This window comes from Bufo gargarizans, chromosome 8, assembly GCF_014858855.1.
Source record: "Bufo gargarizans isolate SCDJY-AF-19 chromosome 8, ASM1485885v1, whole genome shotgun sequence".
NCBI lineage: Eukaryota > Metazoa > Chordata > Amphibia > Anura > Bufonidae > Bufo > Bufo gargarizans.
In genome coordinates this window covers 93,714,270-93,741,358 of record NC_058087.1, presented here as the reverse complement: position 1 = coordinate 93,741,358, position 27,089 = coordinate 93,714,270, and the positions used below count along the sequence as shown (strand labels likewise).

The following is a 27,089-nucleotide window of genomic DNA, read 5'->3' as shown; positions in this document are numbered from 1 at the left end:
ATGCAGTCATAAAAAATTGTCCACAAAGATGTCCATTTCCTTTAAATTCATAATTCTGCTTCCTGACAAGCAACCCCCTAACAGTTTTATCTGAAAAGTACTGAGGGATCTATGTAAACACTACATACTCAGCAATGTTCTACTGTAACTGCATCAAGATACCCCAATTTTACCAGTACTTGTAAAATCCTGCTCTCCATGAGTTTATTGGTAGTCGCAGAAGAACACAAATACTGTATAGTGGACACTAGGCGGAAAAAGGGTCAGTTCCTCCCACACATTATACTCCTTCTGCATATACTGAGATAGCCAATTGTGATCTACTTACACAAGCAGCAGGGGTAAATAGGGCACAACTGAATAGACAAGGAAACTATCACGCAAACTATCACCAATAGATATCTAATACCAGAAAAATAGTTGGATGGGATTTTTGGAACCTTGCAAGTAGGTCATTAGTAAGAACGGACCAACGTGCAATCCAGTATTGCGCCTAGAGCAAAATAAAATAAAAGGATGACTCGACACTAAGTGCTAACATCTGAAGTGCTGATTAAGTTAAGAATGCAGCCTAGCAAAACAGGATAACCTGCGTCAGCACAATTATTCCACCTCTGGATGGGGATAATGTGGCTCACCAAGTTCAGCAATAACTGCGCTGCCATGTCTGGTATGAGGCAATGACTGCATATGTCAGAATCAGGACTAGCAATAACACAATTACTCCACCTACTGAAGGGAGTAATGTGATTGCCTGGTGTACGCATAACAGCATAGCCGTGTCATAGCATCTAGCATTAGTGCAATTACAGTCTCTATGTAAGGGACGGTGAAGGGGAAAGCTGACTGGTGACTGCAAAAACGTGCTTAGGCTGGTCAAATATAAAAGTTTAGAGATAACACCATTACTTTGCCTAGAATACGGGTAATGTGGCTTTCGGGTACTCGCAATAGCTATGCTGTCACATATAACAAGGGCTCAAAGACTTCAATTGGGGGGCAGGTAGTTCAAGAAAACAAGGCTTAGTCCTGTCAGTAGAAGACTCACTTTCTCAGCCTGGAAGTAGGACCCCCAACCAGGTGTCAAGATACCAGGGGCCACCCTGGATAAACTCAGGCAAGAGGATGAACTAAAGGACCAGGAAAACGAGAAACCACCTCCTTAAAAATCCAGGCTGGTAGAATGAGCCATGGGGGGGGGGGGGGGGTCTAAGAAACCCCTCTCTCTACTAGCAATACAGCGCTGCTAGAGGACATGTAGTGGTAGGGGCCACCAAACCTGCAGTCTGGTAAACCCCAAAAGCTGTGGAATAAGCCAGGCAGGATAGCGAGCCAGTGTGGGGCTTGTCCAATGTGGCTGGAGATTGTCTAAGAGGCCCGTCCCTAGGGATATTGTGCTAGAGAGAAGTAGAAGTAGTGGGGCTTGTTACGTCTTGGCCTTAACTAGTAAAAGAAAAGGGAACTGGACTAGGAAAGAAAGGGCCCCAATGCCAATGGTGGATGCCCCGCTGGGAGGGGAACAGTGGTTCAACCGCTGAACATGTGGTTCATATTTTTTCGAGCAGGAATATGGAGGCCCCCTATGGTATTTATCTAGTTATGCATGCAAACTATATACAGTGGTCTTTCAAGATGCAATGGCCTTGGGATCCAATATTTTCAACATACAATGGTCTTTTCTGACCCATCGTAAGTTGAAAATAGACTCAACATACAATGCCTCAGACTCAGATCCAACCAATCAAGGTCACTTCTCTGGTAGAATAGCTGGATTAGTTGCTAGTTAGCAGTCATTCCTGACTGTTATATGTAAGGACATGGTTAATCTGTCTTGCGTATCTGTTTATTTTGCTTATATCTTCATTTCCTCTTATCTTGGATGACATTTTGGGGCTTTGGAACCGATTACTCAAGTTACAATGGTTTCAACATACAATGGTTTTCTTGGAACCAATTAATATTGTAACCTGAGGGATCTATATATATATATATATACAGACGTGGACAAAATTGTTGGTACCCTTTGGTCAATGAAAGAAAAAGTCACAATGGTCACAGAAATAACTTTAATCTGACAAAAGTAATAATAAATTAAAATTCTATAAATGTTAACCAATGAAAGTCAGACATTGTTTTTCAACCATGCTTCAACAGAATTATGTAAAAAAATAAACTCATGAAACAGGCATGGACAAAAATGATGGTACCCCTAACTTAATATTTTGTTGCGCAACCTTTTGAGGCAATCACTGCAATCAAACGCTTCCTGTAACTGTCAATGAGACATCTGCACCTCTCAGCAGGTATTTTGGCCCACTCCTCATGAGCAAACTGCTCCAGTTGTGTCCGGTTTGAAGGGTGCCTTTTCCAGACTGCATGTTTCAGCTCCTTCCAAAGATGCTCAATAGGATTGAGGTCAGGGCTCATAGAAGGCCACTTTAGAATAGTCCAATTTTTTCCTCTTAGCCATTCTTGGGTGTTTTTAGCGGTGTGTTTTGGGTCATTGTCCTGTTGCAAGACCCATGACCTGCGACTGAGACCAAGCTTTCTGACACTGGCTAGTACATTTCTCTCTAGAATTCCTTGATAGTCTTGAGATTTCATTGTACCCTGCACAGATTCAAGACACCCTGTGCCAGACGCAGCAAAGCAGCCCCAGAACATAACAGAGCCTCCTCCATGTTTCACAGTAGGGACAGTGTTCTTTTCTTGATATGCTTCATTTTTTCGTCTGTGAACATACAGCTGATGTGCCTTGGCAAAAACTTCGATTTTTGTCTCATCTGTCCACAGGACATTCTCCCAGAAGCTTTGTGGCTTGTCAACATGTAGTTTGGCATATTCCAGTCTTGCTTTTTTATGATTCGTTTTCAACAATGGTGTCCTCCTTGGTCGTCTCCCATGTAGTCCACTTTGGCTCAAACAACGACGGATGGTGCGATCTGACACTGATGTTCCTTGAGCATGAAGTTCACCTTGAATCTCTTTAGAAGTCTTTCTAGGCTCTTTTGTTACCATTCGGATTATCCGTCTCTTAGATTTGTCATCAATTTTCCTCCTGCGGCCACGTCCAGGGAGGTTGGCTACAGTCCCATGGATCTTAAACTTATGAATAATATGTGCAACTGTACTCACAGGAACATCTAGTTGCTTGGAGATGGTCTTATAGCCTTTACCTTTAACATGCTTGTCTATAATTTTCTTTCTGATCTCTTGAGACAGCTCTTTCCTTTGCTTCCTCTGGTCCATGTCGAGTGTGGTACACACCATATCACCAAACAACACAGTGATTACCTGGAGCCATATATATAGGCCCAATGGCTGATTACAAGGTTGTAGACACCTGTGATGCTAATTAGTGGACACACCTTGAATTAACATGTCCCTTTGGTCACATTATGTTCTGTGTTTTCTAGGGGTACCATCATTTTTGTCCATGCCTGTTTCATGAGTTTATTTTTTTACATAGTTCTGTTGAAGCATGGTTGAAAAACAATGTCTGACTTTCATTGGTTAACATTTATAGAATTTTAATTTATTATTACTTTTGTCAGATTAAAGTTATTTCTGTGACCATTGTGACTTTTTCTTTCATTGACCAAAGGGTACCAACAATTTTGTCCACGTCTGTATATACACACACACACACACATACAGTACAGACCAAATGTTTGGACACACCTTCTCATTCAAAGAGTTTTCTTTATTTTCATGACTATGAAAATTGTAGATTCACACTGAAGGCATCAAAACTATGAATTAACACATGTGGAATTATATACATAACAAAAAAGTGTGAAACAACTGAAAATATGTAATATTCTAGGTTCTTCAAAGTAGCCACCTTTTGCTTTGATTACTGCTTTGCACACTATTGGCATTCTCTTGATGAGCTTCAAGAGGTAGTCACCTGAAATGGTCTTCCAACAGTCTTGAAGGAGTTCCCAGAGATGCTTAGCACTTGTTAGCCCTTTTGCCTTCACTCTGCTGTCCAGCTCACCCCAAACCGTCTCGATTGGGTTCAGGTTCGGTGACTGTGGAGGCCAGGTCATCTGGCGCAGCACCCCATCACTCTCCTTCATGGTCAAATAGCCCTTACACAGCCTGGAGGTGTGTTTGGGGTCATTGTCCTGTTGAAAAATAAATGATGGTCCAACTGAACGCAAACCGGATGAAATAGCATGCTGCTGCAAGATGCTGTGGTAGCCATGCTAGTTCAGTATGCCTTCAATTTTGAATAAATCCCCAACAGTGTCATTAGCAAAGCACCATCACACCACCTCCTCCATGCTTCACTGTGGGAACCAGGCATGTAGAGTTAATCCGTTCACCTTTTCTGCGTCGCACAAAGACACGGTGGTTGGAACCAAAGATCTCAAATTTGGACTCATCAGACCAAAGCACAGATTTCCACTGGTCTAATGTCCATTCCTTGTGTTCTTTAGCCCAAACAAGTCTCATCTGCTTGTTGCCTGTCCTTAGCAGTGGTTTCCTACCAGATATTCTACCATGAAGGCCTGATTCACACAGTCTCCTCTTAACAGTTGTTCTAGAGATGTGTCTGCTGCTAGAACTCTGTGTGGCATTGACCTGGTCTCTAATCTGAGCTGCTGTTAACCTGCGATTTCTGAGGCTGGTGACTCGGATGAACTTATCCTCCGCAGCAGAGGTGACTCTTGGTCTTCCTTTTCTGGGCCGGTCCACATGTGAGCCAGTTTCTTTGTAGCGCTTGATGGTTTTTGTGACTGCACTTGGGGACGCTTTCAAAGTTTTCCCAATTTTTTCGGACTGACTGACCTTCAATTCTTAAAGTAATGATGGCCACTCGTTTTTCTTTACTTATCTGCTTTTTTCTTGCCATAATACAAATTCTAACAGTCTATTTAGTAGGACTATCAGCTGTGTATCCACCTGACTTCTCCACAACGCAACTGATGGTCCCAAACCCATTTATAAGGCAAGAAATAGCACTTATTAAACCTGACAGGGCACACCTGTGAAGTGAAAACCATTTCAGGTGACTACCTCTTGAAGCTCATCAAGATAATGCCAAGAGTGTGCAAAGCAGTAATCAAAGCAAAAAGGTGGCTACTTTGAAGAACCTAGAATATGACATATTTTCAGTTGTTTCACACTTTTTTGTTATGTATATAATTCCACGTGTTAATTCATAGTTTTTAAGCCTTCAGTGTGAATCTACAATTTTCATAGTCATGAAAATAAAGAAAACTCTTTGAATGAGAAGGCGAGTCCAAACTTTTGGTCTCTACTGTATATATATAATTTTGGACTGTAAGATGCATCCATTAGAAGCATAAAAATAGAAAATACAATTCTATGGCCTAGGGGTCATATACAGTTCATACAATACAGAAACAGTACAAAAGCCAATGCCCCCTGACTATGCCAGCCACAATGCCTTATCACATTGGCAGCGACAATGTCCCCTGACTTCAGTGTATGTAAAATCCAGCAGAATACAGGACAACCAAATATGTTTCCTATCAGTGCACTTACTAAACAGTGCATCTGCCTCAGCTAGGTAGACGTCACAAGGAGATCAGGTTTTCAGAGGAGAAAGGTCTACCAGCTTCAAGGCTCTGAAACACAATGACAATCTGTGGCCTCCATTTATTCCCCAGTAACAATCAAAGTGAATAGACCCTAGAACACCTCAAGTTTGGGGGAAGAACTGTACTGGAATGGTGTGGAATGGTAGGTCCCTCTACCAAACCTACCTACCATTGCAAAAAAAAAAAAAAAGTCCATAAAAAAAGTCTGAATAAACCAGTTCCAGCAAACTGTACTTTGCCGAAATCATACATCCGTCTGGATTCCTTTTATCTCATCTAAGCAATCTATGCGAGATATAAAACCCATTCAGTACTTTACCAAAGACATAGTTACAACATACATAAATATATAATCAGCATAACAAAAGCCTAAGCTAAAGGTCTACTGCATAAAATCACTTACTTTTTTGATGTGGACATACTGGCGAATGTCCATATCATCATCATTTTTGACATCAGGTCGGACAGTCTGGACCACCTGACATACTACTGGCACAATAACGTCACGCCAAGAAAGTGACAAAGACTCATTATAGAGCAGCTGCTGTAAAAGGGACATCATGTGACTGTGGTTGGCTGACCTGAAAGAATATGAAACAAAACTTAAATAGATGAATGTTCTTAAACATCATTTGAATGAAATGTGAACTGGAATATTTCTTACAAAAGCCTTTCCATTGCCTGCTTCTCTCCATTTTCTTCTCGCAGCTGATCCAGGGTGTTGTGGTGCCAACCCAAGGGAGTAAAAGGAAGGTCTTTAGATTTCTCCTCCACACGTCTATTAAACAGAGACTCTAGAATTAAAAGCACACAATGAGTAAAATCCTCTCTTCTAGATGGGCACTAAATAACATCAATACTGGTACTGTTTAACTAGGCAGATATTTGGGATTCTCATTGGGCACATCTGACATCCAGCAGTAGTAACTAGGTTTGGAAGGAAGTTAATAAATTGGAAAACCAGTGGATTCTCTTAGAGCTGACATCCAGCAGGACTAGCCAGTATCCCTACACATTGCACTGTTGGCAGATCACATGGCAAAGGGATCTTAAAAAAAATAAAAAAAAATAAAAATAAAATCTGTATGGGTATTGAGTGTTACCCGTTGGGGGGCACTGTCCAATCAGTGAGAAGGGTAAACCCCAGTCATCGATTTCTTCCTAAATCTCTAGGAGGAATGGCACAGTGCAGTTTGAATGGTAGAACTTATTTTCACAGAATTTTTCAATACATGATTTGGGTAGGTGTATTACAAATATTTCGCTGAAAAATTGAACTTTTGGGGGGGGGGGGGGGGGGAGGGGGGGGGGGGGGAGACCCACTGTGAATCACCGTCGGTAACCGTGAGTGGTAACAATCTTTTTTATCTAGTGTGATACACATTGGAAATACAAAAGAACCCTGTGAACTCTCTATGCTAGATATGAAACTGCAGCCAGTATAAAATATACTGCAGTCATTATCTAAATCTATATATGTAAAAATATTGTTATTTGGGATTTATCTTATAAAGTATCTATTAAAAGTTAATTTTTAAAGTAGGTTCAATTTTTCAGCGAAATATTTGAATGGTAGAACTTACTAACACAGACATGTCGGGAGAGGTGACAGATTCTTTAGAATTCATCCAAACACCTAACAGTCGTGTTTTTGTAGTTTCACTATTGTGTTTCATAGACACAATAGACCACGACTAAAGCAATTATTTTAATTATGGTCATAGAATATCTCAATTTTCTATCCTTCCTTTCCAAAGATCAGGCTGCCTGCCAGTATACAGAAGGCATGACAGCCGTGTCATCAGACCTTCTTTCCCTTCTGCCTCACACCATACACTGCAATTATTGCAGATCATGGCGTACACAGGTCCAGACGGGGCACCGTCTTCTCTGGTCCCAATTACAGGGAAGATTCCTGCACGAGCACTCATATGGAAATGTATGTCCGTGTGCGACAACTACAAAGTACATAAAAGTACAAGCTAACGGCTTCTGTCCTCACCAGTCACCTCCTATTATGGACCTAATCACTCTGGATGTGCTGGTGCCAGTTTCTGCAGGTCTGCAGGCTTTCCAGGTTTTAATTGAGAACATTGTAGTACTTAAAGGCTACACCAAGTAAAATGTATTTTGACTGTCCCAATTCATCTAAAATGAAAATAAAAGCAATCTTTTAAAGGGGTTGCCTGGGTTCTAGATATTTGTGACCTTTCTTCAGGATAAGTCAACAATATCAGACCTGTGGGGTCTGACACCCGGCACTCCCACCAATGAACTTTTTGGGGCTGGAAACAACATGGTGGATGGAGCAGGAAGAAGATGGTTCTGTCTAGCGTAGTGGTCCTGTTAGCACCCACTCAAGTGAAGGGGAGCTAAGCTGCACTAAGCCAGCATGGTGGGAGCCGACATCTGATGACCTATCCCGAGCATAGGCCAGCAATAGAGAACCTGGACAAGCTCTACAACTAAAAATTCCATACAGTTTGTCTGCAGGTCATATGTAGACCTGTGCATCTCCGTAGTAACAAACCGCAAAACAAAGCCTGTGTAGTGTGATCTTGCAGTCATGCTCGCTTCCATCTGTCGCCTACTTCTTGCTAACCAACTGAACGTTCACTAGCAAGAAAATGCAAATGGATGAAAGAGTATGACCGCAGAATCAGATTTGGCAGGGCAGGTTTCTTTTTTGGTTTCATGGAGACAAGTCTACACAGGAGCTGTAGACTAAAGATTTTTATAGAAGTTGCAAAGCTTCTTTACTATTCATTTTAAGATGCACAGGAACAATTTAAAACAAAAGTTGTATATGGGCACCCAAAAAGGGTCCGGTATCCGTGAAATAGGCCTGTTCTTCTATTGTGTAAAACAATACAATTCATGGAAGGTCTGAAAACCTAAAAAATAGACAGAAGTCACAGTGCAACTCATGGGATAACCAAAAAACTAGGGGGGAGGGTATGAAAACCACTCATCTTGGGATGTTGTGCTAGGCACACAATAACCCAATGTGCTTAATAGGGGTAGTTGAAGCTGCTGCCTCGCTGTCTCACCAAACTAAATCCGGATCCACAGACCTGATGCTCCATGTGGATTTTGGTGCGTTATCCACACCAAAATCCATATGAAATCCACTCTCTATCCTTCTCCCATTGTTTTCAATGGGAAATCCTCACTGCAGTTCATTCCACGGTGTATCTCTTCTAGGTGTGGATTGGAAAATCAGTATTACAGAAAAAAAGGCAATATGTGCATTCCTGGTGCAGATTCCACTGCCCTTAAAAAAATTAAAAATAAAAGAGGTGTGCCAATACAAACATGTGAAGCAATTCTACACCTGCTAACGTAATGAGTATTACCTTGCAGATAACAAATTCCCCTCATGGCAGCAGTAAATGTGACAATAGGTTCCCTATCTATATGGGAGATAGTTTATCTATGCTGTTACAGATAGGCGATAGTATTTAGTTATCAAGAATAAAATATTGCCTAAGTGAAAAAGAAATAAAAAAAAAAAACTAATTGTAATTTTTTTTTTAAAGTTTCTATAAATATGGTGTGAAAAAAATCCCTTTCTGATGGAAGAGTATCATTAACTGCTCATCGCTTTCGTTCCACTTGTAGACTCATACATCAAGCTTCACACATCTAGTTACTTCCCTGCCAACCCCCTGCTTATCATATAGCACCTCCATTACTGAGGGCCCGGATGCCTTTCTGTAGTCGCTCTCGTGTATTCTGCAACTTTCTCACTGGTTCCAAATGTTGTAAACTATGTTCACTTCCAGCGGTAGGGGTTCACGTGTGGAATTACTGGAATATATTCCCGACACAGTCTAGGGCATTTGCATGTACCAGTGGCCTCCCTATATCGCATTGCAAATATTCTAAAAACCTTTCCATCTGTTAAAAATATAACAAAGTAAACTTCAAATAATAGAAAAACTCTTTACCTTTAATGAATGCGTCACTTATGGAGATCATCTGCTGTCCACCATCTTCAGACAGAAGAAACTCTAAAATGAAGCAATTGAAATGATGAGAGCAGAGAAAACGAGTTCCGAGTATATGAGGTACAGAGCACACCCTGTGTGACTCAAACTGCACATCAACCGACAAATGACTGCTTCCCTAGAGTGTTCCGTGTCGCTGCCTCGCCTCCTTGGAGTAGACTGGTGAATCAGACTATGAATGCAGAAGATATTTTTATTTGGATGCCTGTGAAATCGGCCATGTTCTAGCATGTTAAAGGGAATCCGTCACCAGTGGTGACAGAGCTCCTGGCTTTCCACGCCTACCTGCTGCTGATTCCTATGGAGGCAAGTGGGTGAGAAGAGCAGTGAGCTCATGAATGTGGGGACTCATTGGCATAAAACTGCTGACAGATTCCCTTTAAGGTCACGGGATCAGGACTGATATTTTATGTGAAATATGGAAAGCATGTCTTATAGAAATGATTTACTACTGAAAATCCACTGAGATGTTGTGCAATCTGTGCCAAAAAACTGGCTTACAAGCCTTGTACCACGTTTAAGGGGTTTAGACACTTTTTAAGCCTTGTCCAATAAGGAGGCATGAAAAGGGTAAGGCTTCAATGAAAAGGCATGGCTTAAAATGCAGCATTGTGTGCCAAAAATATGCCACAATTTTGGATCATTTTTGGCATATACTAAGCCAGCTTTATCATTCGCCATCAGTACCGGTGAGAAATCTGGCACAGTTTAAGCCTCTCTAGTCCAACTTCACACGGTCGTGATATTAGATAGTATCAGTAAATATGCCCTATTGATAGAATATATTCATAAAATAAAACATTTTTAACATATTTAATGGGGGGGGGGGGATTCTGGCCAATCTTTAAGCTCAGGGCAGTATAAATACTACAAAACTGTGATTCTAATGACTGCAGATTGCTTTGTTAAGGCTCTACCAAATTATGCTGGAATAAGATGCATGAAATATATTACATGGGGCATGTATTAGTTCTATACCACCTTTGTTCTGGCAATCCCTGGGTCCCCGCTGGTCTCCACTTTCGGAAATGCCTGCCCAGCCGATCACTGGCAGAGGTAAGTAACTACTGCAGCCAGCCATTTGCCGAGTGGGCACTTCCTGTTTGACGAGAGTCGAAAAGACAGAGACCAGCAGGGACTCAGGGAGCATTATAATAAAAAGAGTGGAGTATCAGTAGAGGCGGGTATGACTTTTTTGTAAGCTCAGAGTGCCAAAAAAAACAACATGAAAACCCATTAAAATGTTAGAATATTTTATGGAACAAAATGACAATAAATTCCAGTCATGCATCCTATAAAAACACAATCATCTGAGCTCATTCAGCCAGATTACCTGCACTCATGCATCATCGCCAATCCAGCAAGTCCTATTAAAGCCCCTTGGTATTTCCAGTATTAATATGTAATAAGCACTGAATCATGATGGATTTAGAAATCACATCACTTATGGATCAGATATAAGCAGTGTAGTCAAGGTGAAATAACTGTTATTGTGCCTGGATTCTGGCAAAGATGATAGCACAAAGAAACGAGAAGACTTCCAGGCCCTCCTCGAGGACGTTACTGAAATGTATGTCCTCACATCATGCCGGACTCCAGAAATAGGTGGCATTCTATTATATGAGGGCTTTTATACATGTGGGATACACAAACACAGCAAATAATTGGCCAATAATAAGAATAGAAAAAAGGTTTCTATTATATTGTACCACAAATTCCAGCCAACAAAAAGCATTCATAGAAATGAGGCAGGATCATTTCCCAATGTATACCTCAGAAGGATGCCTCTGTATAGGCATAAAAAGGCTCCAATGTTAATAAAAAAATGAATTCTACTGGGTGCCCCTTTATGGAATAGCCCGGCAGCGCACTATTCCATACTGCAGAAAACGCATACTGACAGATACCAGCCCGACAGAGGCCAAAAAGACCTCAGACCTCCTTCAGGTTAGTGAAGCCTATGGGTACATATGCAAATCAGCCCAAGAACAATCTAGACTAGTAAAGGCCACAAACATAATTAAAAGCAAAAGGGATAACGGCACCAGGACAAAGAGAATCATCCTCTAATGAAAGGTCCTCCACATACAGACCTGTATTGGAATATATCCAAATCCTATACCAATGACTTGTAGCCCCCCTGCAGAACTCGGGACACTGCAATATAACCTTCCACTAAGAGAAAGTAAGGACATCACCATAGAACCCTAATGAAGAGACAGATATACGTGTGGGCACAATTCTAAAAATGAAATCATCTCCCCACCTCCACAGGGGGTTCAGTGAAGCCCCATGATACCCGGCACTGACCGATTCTAATGACTGCAGGCTGCTGGAATAAGAGGCATGAAATATATTCCATGGAGGACCTTTCCCTGACCAGGCGGCAGAAACTGAGACGCACGCTGCTATGAGTCTGGAGTGGATGTAGACACACAAAATTCTGTGGGTTAGCACTGGCCTTGGGCTAAAATCTGGTCACGGAGAACATTTGTGTGCAGGTTTGTGACATTAGACTGTCGGTCCCATTGGGAAAAGAGACTGATGTAAGTGGTGACTATCTGTATAGCGCTGCAGGATGTCTCATGCTATTCTGCCCATCAAAAAGGTGTGATCAGGTGCATCTAGACCAGGGATGCTCAACCTCCGGCCCTCCAGCTGTTGTAAAACTACAACTCCCATCATGCCCTGCTGTAGGCTGTCCGGACATGCCGGGAGTTGCAGTTGTGCATCCCTGATCTAGACCATAGAATACAAAGATCATAATATCTATTAGGACAAGACAAAATGAAGAAGCGAAACACAGCTTCAAGGCACAAGACTGGACATAATATGAGACCGTACTGCCATCTTGTGGTGAAATCATAACATTTCCCAATCCCTGATTCAATTTGTATTGCTACTTAAAGGGGCTGTTCAATACCTGTAAAGTGGTACAGCGTGTTAGTATTTCTGTTTTTATTTTAGCATTTAGAAAAAATGGTGGCAGATTCCCTTGTTGTCCGCTTATTCAATATTAATGACCTATCCTCAGTATCGGTCATCAATATCAGATTGGTGGGGGCTGCCGATCAGCTGCACGAAGAAAACGCTGCGCTCGTATCAGTGTATTGTTCTCTTCACCATTTAACTGGTCCACATCTGATCCACATTTTTTTTGTGGGTCAGATGCGGATCCTTTTATTTCAATGGAGCCACAAAAAATGCAGACATAACATCGGGGACCTGCAAGTAAACAAAAATCCGGCATCGGCATCAATGATTTAATCATGTTTACTACTCGTTGCCTGCAGCTAGAAATAGATAGAGGCCCACCCCTTTAAAGGGAATCGGTTACCATGTATTGAACGGCCCCAGCCAGTGTTGGGGTCCGAGTCCTGATGTTGTTATCACAGTTTCCGTCTCTCTACCTATAACGATATCGCTGCCTAAAAAGGACGGTAAAAGATAACAAATCCTTATTAAAACTTGGCTAATTCCTCTCTAGATGTAGAGAGATAGGCAGTTGGGATATCACTCGAATGAGGGTTCAAATAGGTTTGTACAACCCTCATGCGATGGCTATGGGTTGATGGTACACTGCTTATGGACGTCCGCAGTGATCACACAGCCACCCATACATGTGTCCCACATGAGTCCTGATGTCAATGAAAACTCCGCTCTCTATTCCCCACCCCCACCTGATTAACATAGCGTCTGCTTTAGCAATCAGTGGTAGGGAGGCAGGGAGGGTAGTGTCACTGAGAACTGAACAGATCCTGCATTGGAGCCGTTTAATCTCGTCTTGACCCCCCCATAAGCCTTTTTACGGAGGTCACTAATGGGCCTTCTGTTGGGCCTTTTTACAGCGGTCTAGTCTAAGTGCTGCACGGTTCTGCATGAACCAGCAGAGGCACCAATCCGAGCCGTTTAACCCCAATAGAGTCTGCGAGCAGACTCCCTCTGTCTCCCACCAGCACTACACAAATGACTGCATGAACGGTGCAATGTATTTTAGAATAGTCCCTCGTGACACTATTAAAAGGCAAAAAAAAATTAAAGTTTTTATTGAGCAAAAGTATGTAAAAAAAAACTAAAAATTTGGCATCGCTGTAATCCTACTGACCCACAAAATAAAGTTAGTGTTGTTTATGCTAAAAAATGTATAATGTAAGAACTCAGTGGCAGTGCTGCAGTTTTTTCTCATCCCACAACCAGAAAGGAAAAATAAAAAGCTGATCAGCAAGTTATATGTACCCCGAAACTACATGGTGGGCCATTTATATGGATATACCTTAATAAAATGGGAATAGTTGGTGATACTAACTTCCTGTTTGTGGCACATTAGTATATGTGAGGGGGGAAACTTTTCAAGATGGGTGGTGACCATGGCGGCCATTTTGAAGTCGGCCATTTTGAGTCCAACTTTTGTTTTTTCAATAGGAAGAGGGTCATGTGACACATCAAACTTATTGGGAATTTCACAAGAATAACAATGGTGTGCTTGGTTTTAACGCAACTTTATTCTTTCATGAGTTATTTACAAGTTTCTGACCATTTATAAAATGTGTTCAATGTGCTGCCCATTGTGTTGGATTGTCAATGCAACCCTCTTCTCCCACTCTTCACACACTGATCGCAACACCGCAGGAGAAATGCTAGCACAGGCTTCCAGTAGTCGTAGTTTCAAGTGCTGCACATCTCGTATCTTCACAGCATAGACAATTGCCTTCAGATGAACCCAAAGATAAAAGTCTAAGGGGGTCAGATCGGGAGACCTTGGGGGCCATTCAACTGGCCCACGACGACCAATCCACTTTCCAGGAAACTGTTCATCTAGGAATGCTCGGACCTGACACCCATAATGTGGTGGTGCACCATCTTGCTGGAAAAAAACTCAGGGAAAGTGTCAGCTTCAGTGCATAAAGAGGGAAACACATCATCAGTGTGTGAAGAGTGGGAGAAGAGGGTTGCATTGACAATCCAACACAATGGGCAGCACATTGAACACATTTTATAAATGGTCAGAAACTTGTAAATAACTCATTAAAGAATAAAGTTACGTTAAAACCAAGCACACCATTGTTTTTCTTGTGAAATTCCCAATAAGGTTGATGTGTCACATGACCCGCTTCCTATTGAAAAAACAAAAGTTGGATTCAAAATGGCCGACTTCAAAATGGCCGCCATGGTCACCACCCATCTTGAAAAGTTTCCCCCCCTCACATATACTAATGTGCCACAAACAGGAAGTAAATATCACCAACCATGTCCTATCTTTTTGCAGAACGGCCGGATCGTGGACCCACTAAAGTGAATGGGTCCGCAATCCGATGCGGCTGCCCCATGGACGGTGTCTGTGCATTGCGGACCGCAATTTGCGGAACACAGCACGACCACGGGGCGCACACGTTTCGTGTGCAGGAGGCCTAAAGCAGGAATAAATCCCTGTGCTATAGCAATGTTTAGGTAAGTGGTACATGTCAAAGCAGCATCCAAATGAACGTCAGGGCTCGAGGTTTAACACCCTTTTTATATCTCTTATATATCAGTCTGTAGGTTCTTTATGCGCAACCAAACGACTGGACCAATCTGCACCACGTTTGGCACACAATTGCATCAGGAGTGCTGGAAGGTTGTAGACGGGGTCTCAGCTCTCTAGGATCTACCGTTTCTGAGATATTCCCAAAATATGACCTGCATTAGCCAATACCAGCCTGCAAGTCTTTCTCTTCAAATCCCAAATGCCATAAACACGGTCACATGTCCCTCATCAGCCAATAGAAGCTTGCAGGCGCTTAGTTTCCACAAACACACAGTTTTACTCAAGGTTTCCATAACAACCCAGCCATTTTTCTTCTCTGCTGTAAGTCAGCTTTAGGCTAGGGCTACACGATGACACGCACAGCTCAGCAGACAGTATCACACAATAGATTTCTATACACAGCAGACAGTATCAGAATTAGATACACAGCTCAGCAGGCAGTATCACACAGGATAGGATATTAGATACACAGCTCAGAAGACAGTATCACACAGGATAGGATTAGATACACAGCTCAGTGGACAGTATCACACGGGGTAGGATTAGATACACAGCTCAGTGGACCGTATCACACGGGATAGGATTAGATACACAGCTCAGTGGACCGTATCACACGGGATAGGATTAGATACACAGCTCAGTGGACCGTATCACACGGGATAGGATTAGATACACAGCTGAGCAGACAGTGGGGCGGGATGCTGTAGGGGTCACTGTTAAGGGGGATACTGTTGATATATTTTAACAAATCACAGAAACATCAAGTGAAATAGATGAAATATAACCGTGCGAAGCCGGGTCCTGCTGTTAGTCTCATACAGTCCTGATCAAAAGTTTAAGACCACTTGTAAAATAGCAAAAAATCATATTTAGCACGGCTGGATCTTAACAAGGTTCCAAGTAGAGCTTCAACAAGCAACAAGAAGAAATGGGAGTGAGACAAAACATATTTTGAGCAATTTAATGAAAACAACGAATAAACTGAAACAGGCTGTTTTTCAGCTGATCAAAAGTTTAGGACCACACCGCCCCCAAAAAAAACTACTAACCCCCCCAAAACAGAAATCCAACTTCCAAACATGAACTCAGTAATGAGTAGCTCCGCCGTTATTCTTTATCACTTAAAAAATTTGTTTCGGCATGCTTGATGCAAGCGTTTCCATGAGGTGAGTGGGAACATTTCTCCAAGTGGTGAAGACGGCCACACGAAAGCCATCTACTGTCTGGAACTGTTGTGCATTTTTGTAAACTTCCCGTGCCATCCATCCTCAAAGGTTCTCAATTGGATTTAGATCAGGGGAATACGCAGGATGGGCCAAAAGAGTGATGTTGTTATTCTCCTGGAAGAAGTCCCTTGTCCTGCGGGCATTGTGTACTGTAGCGTTGTCCTGTTGAAAAACCCAGTCATGGCTTAGACCTCAGGTACCGTCAATGAATGAGGTACTGGAGCATGTCAAAAAAAATTGGATTTGGAGAGAATAGAGGCGAACGCCTTTAGAGGCAAGCGTATCGAAAATTTCTTCAAACGATGGGAGGATTTTATGACAGTAGTATACTCAGATCTGGAATTGAAGAGTTTGATGAAGCCATTTCTATCCTCGGAATGGTATTTAAAACGTAAAATTGCAGGAACCTTGGGGAGACTACTGGCTGATAAAAGTCTAATTCACATTAGGACCCGGTATACTGGAGGAAAGCGTTCAGAGGGAGGGGGGGGGGGGGGGGGATAGGGGGTTAACCTACGTTAGGGACTAGAAGATTAGCCTTAAAGATTAGGAAACTGTACAAGCAGTCTATGACAGCTGGGGATCAGCTGTATTCCTGTAAGAGATTGTTCAACATGTGTCAGATGTACTGTATCTTTTATGTCAAACCGTGTCAATTTCTCACACTATTGTGACATGCTGTTGGAATGAAAAAATGACAAAAGCTAATAAAGATTATATTAAAAAAACAAAAAAACAAAAACAAACAAACAGTCATTACCACACAGACGAGGGCCCTCAGTCATGAGGAATGCTGCTCTCTGCAACATCTGGACATAGCCAGCGGCCGTTTGACGCCCCTGCACTTCCTGAAGCTCCATTGTTCCACTGAAGGAAAAAGCACCCCAGGCCATTATGGCGCCCTCTCCACTGGGGCGCGTAGAAAACATTTCAAGTGGGATCTGCTTGTCATGCCAGTAATGTTGAAAACCATCAGGACAATCAAGGTTAAATTTTTTCTCATCAGATAATAAAACTTTCTTCCACCTTTGAATGTCCCATGTTTGGTGCTCTCTTGCAAAGTCCAAACGAGCAATTCTGTGGCGTTCAAGGAGACGAGGTCTTTGAAGATGTTTTTTGTTTTTGAAGCCCTTCAGTCTCAGATGCCGTCTGATGGTAATGGTGCTGCAGTCAGCACCAGTAAGGGCCTTAATTTGGGTTGAGGATCGTCCAGTGTCTTGATGGACAGCCAATTGGATCCTCCGGCTCAGTGCTGATGAAATTTTTTGGGGTCTTCCACTTGACTTTTTTGTTCCATAACCCTCAGGATCATTTAAGAAATTCCAAATGACTGTCTTACTGCGTCACACCTCAGCAGCGATGGCGCGCTGTGAGAGACCCTGCTTATGCAATTCAACAACCCGACCACGTTCAAAAAGGGAGTTTTTTTGCCTTTGCCATCACAACGTGTGACTACCTGACAGAAAATAACAATGAATCCACATCTTTGCACAGATTTGTCCTTTTAAAGGTATGTCGTCCCAAAATTTGGATCAGCTGAAAAACAGCCTGTTTCAGTTTAATCGTTATTTTCAATTTATTTATTTTTTTGTCTCACTCCCATTTCTTCTTGTTGCATGTTGAAGCTCTACTTGGAACCTTGTTAAGATCCAACAATGTACATTTTTCAAGTGGTCTTAAACTTTTGATCAGGACTGTTTATGTCTGTCCCGACAGTCTGTTCTTTATACGCGACCAAATGACTGAACCGATGTTCACCAAGTTTGGTACACAGGTACATCAGGTGTCCTGGGAGGTTTTAGACCGGGTCTCAGCACTACATACCGTTTCTGAGATATTCGCCAAAAATGACCTGAATTGGCCAATGCAAGCCTGCAAGTCTTTCTCTTCAAATCCCAACTGCCATACATACGGTCACATGTCCCTTATCAGCCAATAGAAGCTCGCAGGCTCTTAGTCTCCATATACACACAGTTTTACTCCAGGATTCCATAGCAACCCAGCCATTTTTCTTCACTGCTGTAGGTCAGCTTCAGGCTAGGGCTACACGACAGCATGTGTTGCACGACAAAAAAAGGCACAACTACAATGCTACATGCATCCATCTTGGATAGATTTTTTGCTGTCATGGTGCGACACCATAGCCTATTATAAAAATTGTTGCGCAACATTGGTACAACAAAATGTCAGGCGACACATGTCGTCATGTAGCCCTAACCTTAAAGGGGCAGGGCGCTGTGGAGGCCACTGGTAAAGGGGCGAGCAATGTGGAGGTCACTGTTAAGGGGGCAGGGGCCACTATTAAAGTGGCAACTGCTGTGGAGGTCACTGTTAAGTCAGCAGGGTACTATGAGGTTACTGTTAAGGAAGCGGGGTACTCTGGAGTCACTGTTAAGGGAATGGGGTACTGTGGCAGTCACTGTTAAAGGGACAGGTGCTGTGTAGGCCTCTGTTAAGGGGGCAGGGAACAGTGGAGGTCACAGATAAGGGTACTGTCCCCTATGGAGGTCAGTGTTAAGGGGCGGGGTGCTGTATAGGTCACTGTTAAGGGGGGAGGGCCCATGAGGAGGTCACTGTCAAGGGAGTGGGGTGCTGTGAAACTCACTGTTAAAGGGGCGGACTGCTGTGAAGGTCAAAGTTAAGGGGATGGGCTGCTGTGGAGGTCCCATTTTAAGGAGACAGGGCACTGTGGGGGGGGGGGGGGTTATTGTTAAGCGGTGGGGGACTGTGGAGTTCACTGTTAAGGGGGTGGGGTGCTGTTGAGGTCACTGTCATGGGGGATACCGTCTATCTTTTAACGACACACAAACATTAAATGAAATAGATGAAATATACCCGCGCAAAGCCGGGCCCTTCTGCTAGTATCTTACATATAAAAACGAGTTACTGTCTGTCCATTCTTTATGTGCGAACAAACGACTTGACCAATCTGCACCAAATTTGGCACATAGATACATCAGGTGGTTCTCTGCTCTCTAGGACGTACCATAATGCAAATATAGCCCCATCACATGACCTGCATTAACCAATGGAAGCCTGCAGGCATTCCACTCATATCCAAACTGCCATACACACAGTCACATGACCATTATCAGCCAAAAGAAGCTTGCAGGTCCTTCAGTTCCGATATACACACAGTTTTACACCAGGTTTCCATAACAACCCAGCGATTTTTCTTCACTGCTGTAGGTCACCTTTAAAAGGGGCAGGGCGCTGTGGATGACACTGTTAAGAGAGCAAAGTGCTGTGGACATCACAGTTAAGGGGGAAGGCTGCTGTGGAGGGCACAGTTAAGAAGACGGTCCACTATTGAGGTCACTGTTCAGGGGGTGGGTTATTGTGGAAATCACTGTTAAGGAGATGGGAGTGTGGAGGTCACTAATATATGAGCAGCCGCTGTGGAGGTCACTGTTAAAGGGGCATTTGCTGTGTATGTTACTGTTAAGGGGGCAGACCGCTGTGGAGGTCACTATTAAAGGGACAAGCACTGTGCAGGCCACTGTTAAAGGGGCAGCTGCTGTGGAGGTCACTGTTATTGGCGGGTTATTGTGGAAATCAGCTCAGTAAAAAGGTTTTCTTGTGTTTTTTTTTTTTAAACCATTTGAGTTGCAAAGGATATGTATTTATATGTAAACCTTAAACTGGGGAAGAAAATTAACCATATAAAAAAAAAAAATTCAATTAAAAATCACCATTGACACCTTTCTCTAGAAAAATGAAATCGTAAGGGTGCTGGCACACAGCGCAGCTCTGGCATGCATTCACAATGACGTTTTTATTGTAGCAATCCAAAATGAATTAAATCATTCCCACTATACAGAACACCAGGGGTTAATGAGACTGCTAAACTGGCCAAATTTAAAACTGCAACCTGAATGCATGTCAGAACTGCACTGTGTGTCAGCACCCCAAGGGGTATTGCATTCTCAGTGAATAAATGCCAATATTTGTGGAACTTAAAACAAAATCCACAATTTTCCAACATACAAGATACATCTATCTGCATGGTTTTCAAGAGGGAGGGAAACAATCATTCACTCCACAATCAATAGTGAAAACACAAATATGATTAAGACGTTTGCATATTATTCTACTCATTAATACAAGGGAATTTCAAGACGATCATTCACATATAAAATGCATTCTTTAAAACACTAGATAAAATACTGCATGCACCACAGGAGAAATGAATGCATAAATAATGAACATACAGGAGAACAACAGAGCAGCATTAATGTGCTACTGATAACAAAAGCATTTTTTAAAGAGGTTAGATTTAATTAAAACCATTAGGGTGCCTAACAAATCCACACCAAAACTGCAAAAATAAATAAAAAATACACATAGATCCACACAATTTTTCATGGCTTTGTTGCAACTTTTGTGTATTTCTTTTTGCTGATTTTTCTCTCTCTTTTTCATTGAAGTCTATAGGGAAAAGCACTATGTATAAGGTGAGGAATTACACAAAAAATAGACATGCTGCATATGTATCTCATATATATATATATATATATATATATATATAAATGAGTTTCTGTCTGTCTGTCTAGACGTCTGTCTGTTCTTTATACGTGACCAAACGACTGGACCGATCTTCACCAAATGTGGCACAGAGGTACATCAGCTGTCTGGGAAGGTTTTAGACCGGGTCTCAGCTCTCTAGGACTTACCGTTCCTGAGATATTCCCAACAAATTACCTGCATTAGCCAATAGAAGCCAGCAAGCCTTTCACTTAAATCCGAACTGCTATTTATACGGTCACATGTCCCTTATTAGCCAATAGAAGCTTGCAGGTCCTACTCCAGGTTGTCATAACAACTGATCACAGGTTTAGCAGTTCGCAGGTCCTAAAATATTCAGTCATATGACGTATGACGGCACAACTACAATACTACGTGCATGGGGGGCAGGGGCCACTATTAAATAAAAGTGCGCTGTGGAGTTCACTGTTAAAGGGGCAGGCCACCGTGGAGGTCACTGTTAAAGGGGCAGGCCACCGTGGAGGTCACTGTTAAAGGGGCAGGCCACCGTGGAGGTCACTGTTAAAGGGGCAGGCCACCGTGGAGGTCACTGTTAAAGGGGCGGTCACTTTGGAGGTCACTGTTAAAGGGGTGGGCACTGTGGAAGTAAATGTTACAGGGGCGGGCACTGTGGAGGTAAATGTTACAGGGGCGGCCACTGCGGAGGTCAATGTTGCAAGGCCGGGCACTATTAAAGGGACGGGCAATGCGGTCACTGTTAAAGGGGCGGGCACTCTGGAGATCACTGTTAAAGGGGCAGGCGCTGTGGAGGCCATTGTTAAAGGGGCAGGCGCTGTGGAAGTCACTGTTATGTGGGAAACGGTTGATATCTTTTTACGACACAAGGAAATGAAATAGATGAAATATACCCGTACAAAGCGGGTCCTTCTGCTGGTCTCTTATATATATAAAAATTAGTTTCTGTCTGTTCTTTATGCGTGACCAAACGACTGGACCGATCTTCACCAAACAGGTACATCAGGTGTCCGAGAAGGTTTTAGAGCGGGTCTCAGTTCTCTATTGACCTGCATTAGCCAATACAAGCCTCCAACTGCCATGCACACGATCACATGTCCCTTATCAGCCAATAGAAGTTTGCAGGCTCTTAGTCTCCACATACACACAGTTTTACTCCAGATTTCCATAACAACCCATTTTTCTTCACTGCTGTAAGTCAGCTTTAGGATAGGGCTACACGACGACATGCACAGCTCAACAGACGGTATCACATAGGATATTAGCTACATAGCTCAGCAAGGATTAGATACATAGCTCAGCAGACAGTATCACACAGGATAGGATTAGATACATAGCTCAGCAGACAGTATCACATCATAAGATTAGATACACAGCTCAGCAGACAGTATCACACAGGATAGGGATAGATACACAGCTCAGCAGACAGTATCACACAGAATAGGGATAGATACACAGCTCAGTAGACAGTATCACACAGGATAGGGATAGATACACAGCTCAGTAGACAGTATCACACAGGATGGGATTAGATACATAGCTCAGCAGGCAGTATCACACAGGATAGGATTACATACATAGCTCAACAAACAGTATCACACAGGATAGGATTAGATACACAGCATCATATAGGATATGATTAGATACATAGCTCAGCAGGCAGTATCACACAGGATAGGATTAGATACATAGCTCAGCACACAGTATCACACAGGATAGGATTAGATACACAGCTCTGCGGGCAGTATCACACAGGATAGGGATAGATACACAGCTCAGCAGACAGTATCACACAGGATAGGGATAGATACACAGCTCTGCGGGCAGTATCACACAGGATAGGGATAGATACACAGCTCAGCAGACAGTATCACACAGAATAGGGATAGATACACAGCTCACTAGCCAGTATCACACAGGATAGGGATAGATACACAGCTCAGTAGACAGTATCACACATGATAGGATTACAAAGCTCAGCAGACAGTATCACACAGGATGGGATTAGATACATAGCTCAGCAGGCAGTATCACACAGGATAGGATTACATACATAGCTCAGCGGACAGTATCACACAGGATAGGATTAGATACACAGCATCACATAGGATATGATTAGATACATAGCTCAGCAGGCAGTATCACACAGGATAGGATTAGATACATAGCTCAGCAGGCAGTATCACACAGGATAGGATTAGATACATAGCTCAGCACACAGTATCACACAGGATAGGATTAGATACACAGCTCTGCGGGCAGTATCACACAGGATAGGATTAGATACACAGCTCAGCAGACAGTATCACACAGGATAGGATTAGATACACAGCTCAGCAGACAGTATTACACAGGATAGGATTAGATACACAACTCAGCAGACAGTGGGGGGGGGGGGTGCTGTAGTGTTCACTGTTATGGGGGATACTGTCGATATCTTTTAATGACACACAATTTTTTTTAATGAAATAGATTAAATATACACGTGTGAAGCCGGGTCCTTCTGCTAGTCTCTTATATACATGAAATTTGTCAAATCTCATTCACTTTGCTGGTACTGAATTATGCTGCAGTTTTGAGTGAAGTGAAGAAAACAAATAGATTATAATATAATAATTCTAAAATGTATATGAATAAGGTTGAGAAGATAATGTTAGGCTAGGGCTACATGTTCGCGGGACAGCTGACGCGGCCAGGATTGCAGAGAAGCAGTTATCCCAGAGTAGCGGCAGTTGAAAGAAATCCAAGATGACTGCCCTAGCCTTGTATAGCTCTAGCTTTAAAGGAAACCTGTCACTAGGATAATTGCTATTGAAGTAAAGCCATGGCCTAATAGCACTTAGGACCTTATTTCCAGATGTGCCTTTGTCCCAGCAATATATGTTTTTTATCTTCTGAAAATCCAGTTTATTTGGCATGCAAATGAGCCCGTAAGGTGCCCAGAGGGGCATCATTTTTGCAGGAAGGAGCCCAGACAAGCCCACTGCCACAATGTGTCCACCCACCCTTTCTACATCACATTCAAGCCATAACTCCGCCCACCTTTTGCCCCCCTTCCCCTGGTATTGCCAAACACGGCCTGCGTCTGCACACTGCCTGTCCCACTGAGGGCCATCAGACTCCCCTCTACAAATGGGCATGCGCCAAGCCCAGTGACGTACTCAGCCTGTGCTGGAAAGGAAAGAGGAGGAGCACGTCACTTACATCACTGGGCTCAGCGCATGCCCAGTTGTAGAGTTGAGGCTGATGCTCAGGCTGTGTTTGGTAATGCATTGCAGCAGGGAATATGGGGTCAGAGTTATGGCTTAAAGAGAGTCTTTCACCTAATCTGAGCGTTTTAGACCGCTCAGATCAGGTTATAGACTCTTTAACCCTCATTACGATCATACCTTTCTCTTATGTGTCCCTCGCCCAGATAATGAAAATAACACTTTTTAAACTTATGCAAATTACCTTCTGAAGGTGCCCAGGGGCGCGTTACTGGGCGATGTGCCCAGAAAAACACACCTCCAGCCGGCGGACGTCACGAGCGGCACCAGAGGACGGCGGGCTGGGAACTGGCCCGCACCTGCGCACTGCTCTGCCCATTATGGGCAGAGGAACATCCTTTCATATTGCGCATGCGCCGGCCGGCTGTCTTTAGTTGGCCGGCGCATGCGCAATATGAAAAGCTGTTCATCTGCCCATAATGGGCAGAGCAGTGCGCAGGTGCGGGCAAGTTCCCAGCCCGCCTTCCTCTGGTGCCGCTCGTGACGTCCGCCGGCTGGAGGTGTGTTTTTCTGGGCACATCGCCCAGTAACGCCGCCCCTGGGCACCTTCAGAAGGTAATTTGCATAAGTTTAAAAAGTGTTATTTTCATTATCTGGGCGAGGGACACATAAGAGAAAGGTATGATCGTAATGAGGGTTAAAGAGTCTATAACCTGATCTGAGCGGTCTAAAACGCTCAGATTAGGTGAAAGACTCCCTTTAAATGTGATGTAGAAGGGGGTAAGTAGACACTTTGTGGTAGGGGGCGGGCTTTACTCTGCATGAGGGCGGGCCTTGACTCCTTCCTGCAAGAGTGACGCCCCTCTGGGCACCTTGCTGGCTCATTTGCATACCAACTAAACTGGATTTTCAGACGAAAGAAAACATCTACTGCTGAAACAAAGGCAGATCTAAAAATAAGGTACTAGGTGCTATTAGGCCATTGCTTTACTTCAATAGCGATTATCCTGGTGACAGGTTTCCTTTAAGGGAAAGGAGTGATATATAACCAATATAACAAAAGCAAGACAGATGGGCATACACATACACATTGCCCTTTGTCTTGGTGAAAGAGAACTGTCAATTGAGCTCTGGATTTAACAAGTCTTAGCAATGAATGGAAAGCAAAATAGGGTATAAAGGGTTAGGCAATGACAAGGCAGAGGCCATCATTGACCAACTTAATACCTTTCTGGTCAGCAGGGTGAGGGGGCACATGGGGATACTTGGAGTGCTTCTTGATGTGGAAGTTGACGTTGTCCATCTCAACATTGAGGCTGATGGAAGCGGCCGAATCACTGTCCATAGCAGATTGGAAGCTGCTGACTGATGTACGTTTGCTAGGACTTGCAGAATCTTTGCATGATATAGCAGGAAAAGAAAAGCAAAGGGGAAAGGAGGGAAAACAAAGGGTAGTAGGGGTGGAGGGGGGAAAACTATGTTTAGTAAATGGAGGTCCCCAAGTTCAGTCCTTAAATGCAACCAACAATTTAGGTCTATGCGTGGGGAAATGATAAAAAAACTAACAAAAAAAAACCCAACACTGAATACATTTAGTTGATCCACAGGACGGATCCTTGGGGACTTATATGAATGTTCTACTACTAATGGCTGGAGAGAAACAGCAGAACTGCTATTAAGTAGAAGCCAGAACTAGTAGCAGAAGAAGCAGATCTCTGGGTACTAAGCAGAAGACAAGACCACCACAACATACATTACAGGTCAATTGAAAGGGAAGCTGTGACACGGACAAGTACTTCTGAATCTTTTAGTGTAAAGAGGATACGTTTCACTCCAAAGTTCCTGCATTCAGGTATCATAGCAATATTTGCATGCTTTCATGCAGTCATAATCAAAATATCTTCTAATGAAGGGACATAGACTGCTCAGGTCAATGATGTGAAAGGTGACAACGTCATGTATGGCTTGATAAGGGTGCTATTACACATCCTTGGCAGAACAGGGGGTACTGCATGTAGATACCTGTCATCCAGCACCTGGACTTGCAATTTGAGATAACTGCAAGTACAAATGTAGCCTGCATAGCGGCAAATCCATGTTCAGGAATTGAGGCTCCACCACACATGTAAAGGCACCCTGGGAACATGTGGGGCACAACATACACATCAAGATTAGTGTGGACCGTAAAAGTCCATGTCAGATGCTGGGTGCAAATGTCTCTGTACACCCTTAAGACCCAGCCACAGTCAAGTTTGCTATGCCTATTGATTGTCTGTGTGATTTATTGAACTTACTGGTTAAGTTGTCTTCTCCTTCATCTGCAATCTGTTCTGTATCACTGTCATCAAATTTGATGTCTTTAAACCAAGATGGTTCAGAATGTCCTTCCACAGAATTCACAGAATCGCTGTCAGGTGATGGGGTCTCTGAGAACTCTGTGCTCTGAAATTGCAGTACATTACCGGTATACATATCATACAACTGTGTAAAGCCTTGAACTAAGGGCAGACCCCGAGTGCTGACAGAAACAAGTCTCCATTGACGTACTATTACTCCATGGTGCTTTCACGGACTCAGAAGTAGGGGCTCCACTGTAACAGCCATTTAGTCCTATAGACGCCAACATCAATAGGGAAGGGACTCCCTCTGTCACTCCACCAGACCCTTGTACTCTGCATTAAATGGAGCTACAGGGAGCAAGTATGAATGCAGTGAGGAGGAACTCTGCTGTATTGATGGTGGAGGTCCCCATGGTGGGCCCCCTAGTGATCAGACAATAGTAACCCGTGGATGGGCAATAAATATCCTATGTGTTGTCTCAGTTCCCATTAAATGTGGCAGATGTTTTAGTTACCTACCTGCAGAGGTCGGTACAGGGCATATTCATCACGGAAAAGCTGATCGTGGTGGGTGACGCAGTCCAGCCATCTGCCATCAACAAGGGCTTGACCAATGGCTATAGCTTGAGCTCTGAAGATTAAATCAAGTACAATACTGACAAACCATGACACCCTATACCCAGGTATAAAGTAAGGGGCTTCTATATC

At 43.1% G+C, this 27,089-nt stretch overlaps 1 protein-coding gene across 10 annotated transcripts in view; it reads right to left on the bottom strand.

The window, feature by feature from the left end:
* The window catches only part of PIKFYVE (phosphoinositide kinase, FYVE-type zinc finger containing), a 341,373-nt gene that overhangs the window by 189,227 nt on the left and 125,057 nt on the right, over positions 1–27,089 (bottom strand). For 8 of the 10 annotated variants that reach the window (XM_044303222.1, XM_044303224.1, XM_044303223.1 and 5 more), the window contains 6 exons: positions 26,901–27,012; positions 26,337–26,484; positions 25,270–25,437; positions 9,524–9,586; positions 6,238–6,367; positions 5,977–6,154 (listed from right to left, as the gene is read on the bottom strand). In XM_044303222.1, coding sequence (XP_044159157.1) covers positions 5,977–6,154; positions 6,238–6,367; positions 9,524–9,586; positions 25,270–25,437; positions 26,337–26,484; positions 26,901–27,012 — 799 coding nt within the window. Of the gene's footprint in view, positions 1–5,972; positions 6,155–6,237; positions 6,368–9,523; positions 9,587–25,269; positions 25,438–26,336; positions 26,485–26,900; positions 27,013–27,089 lie in introns of all 10 variants that reach the window. The other 2 variants (XR_006391042.1, XM_044303226.1) reach the window with 2 other exon arrangements.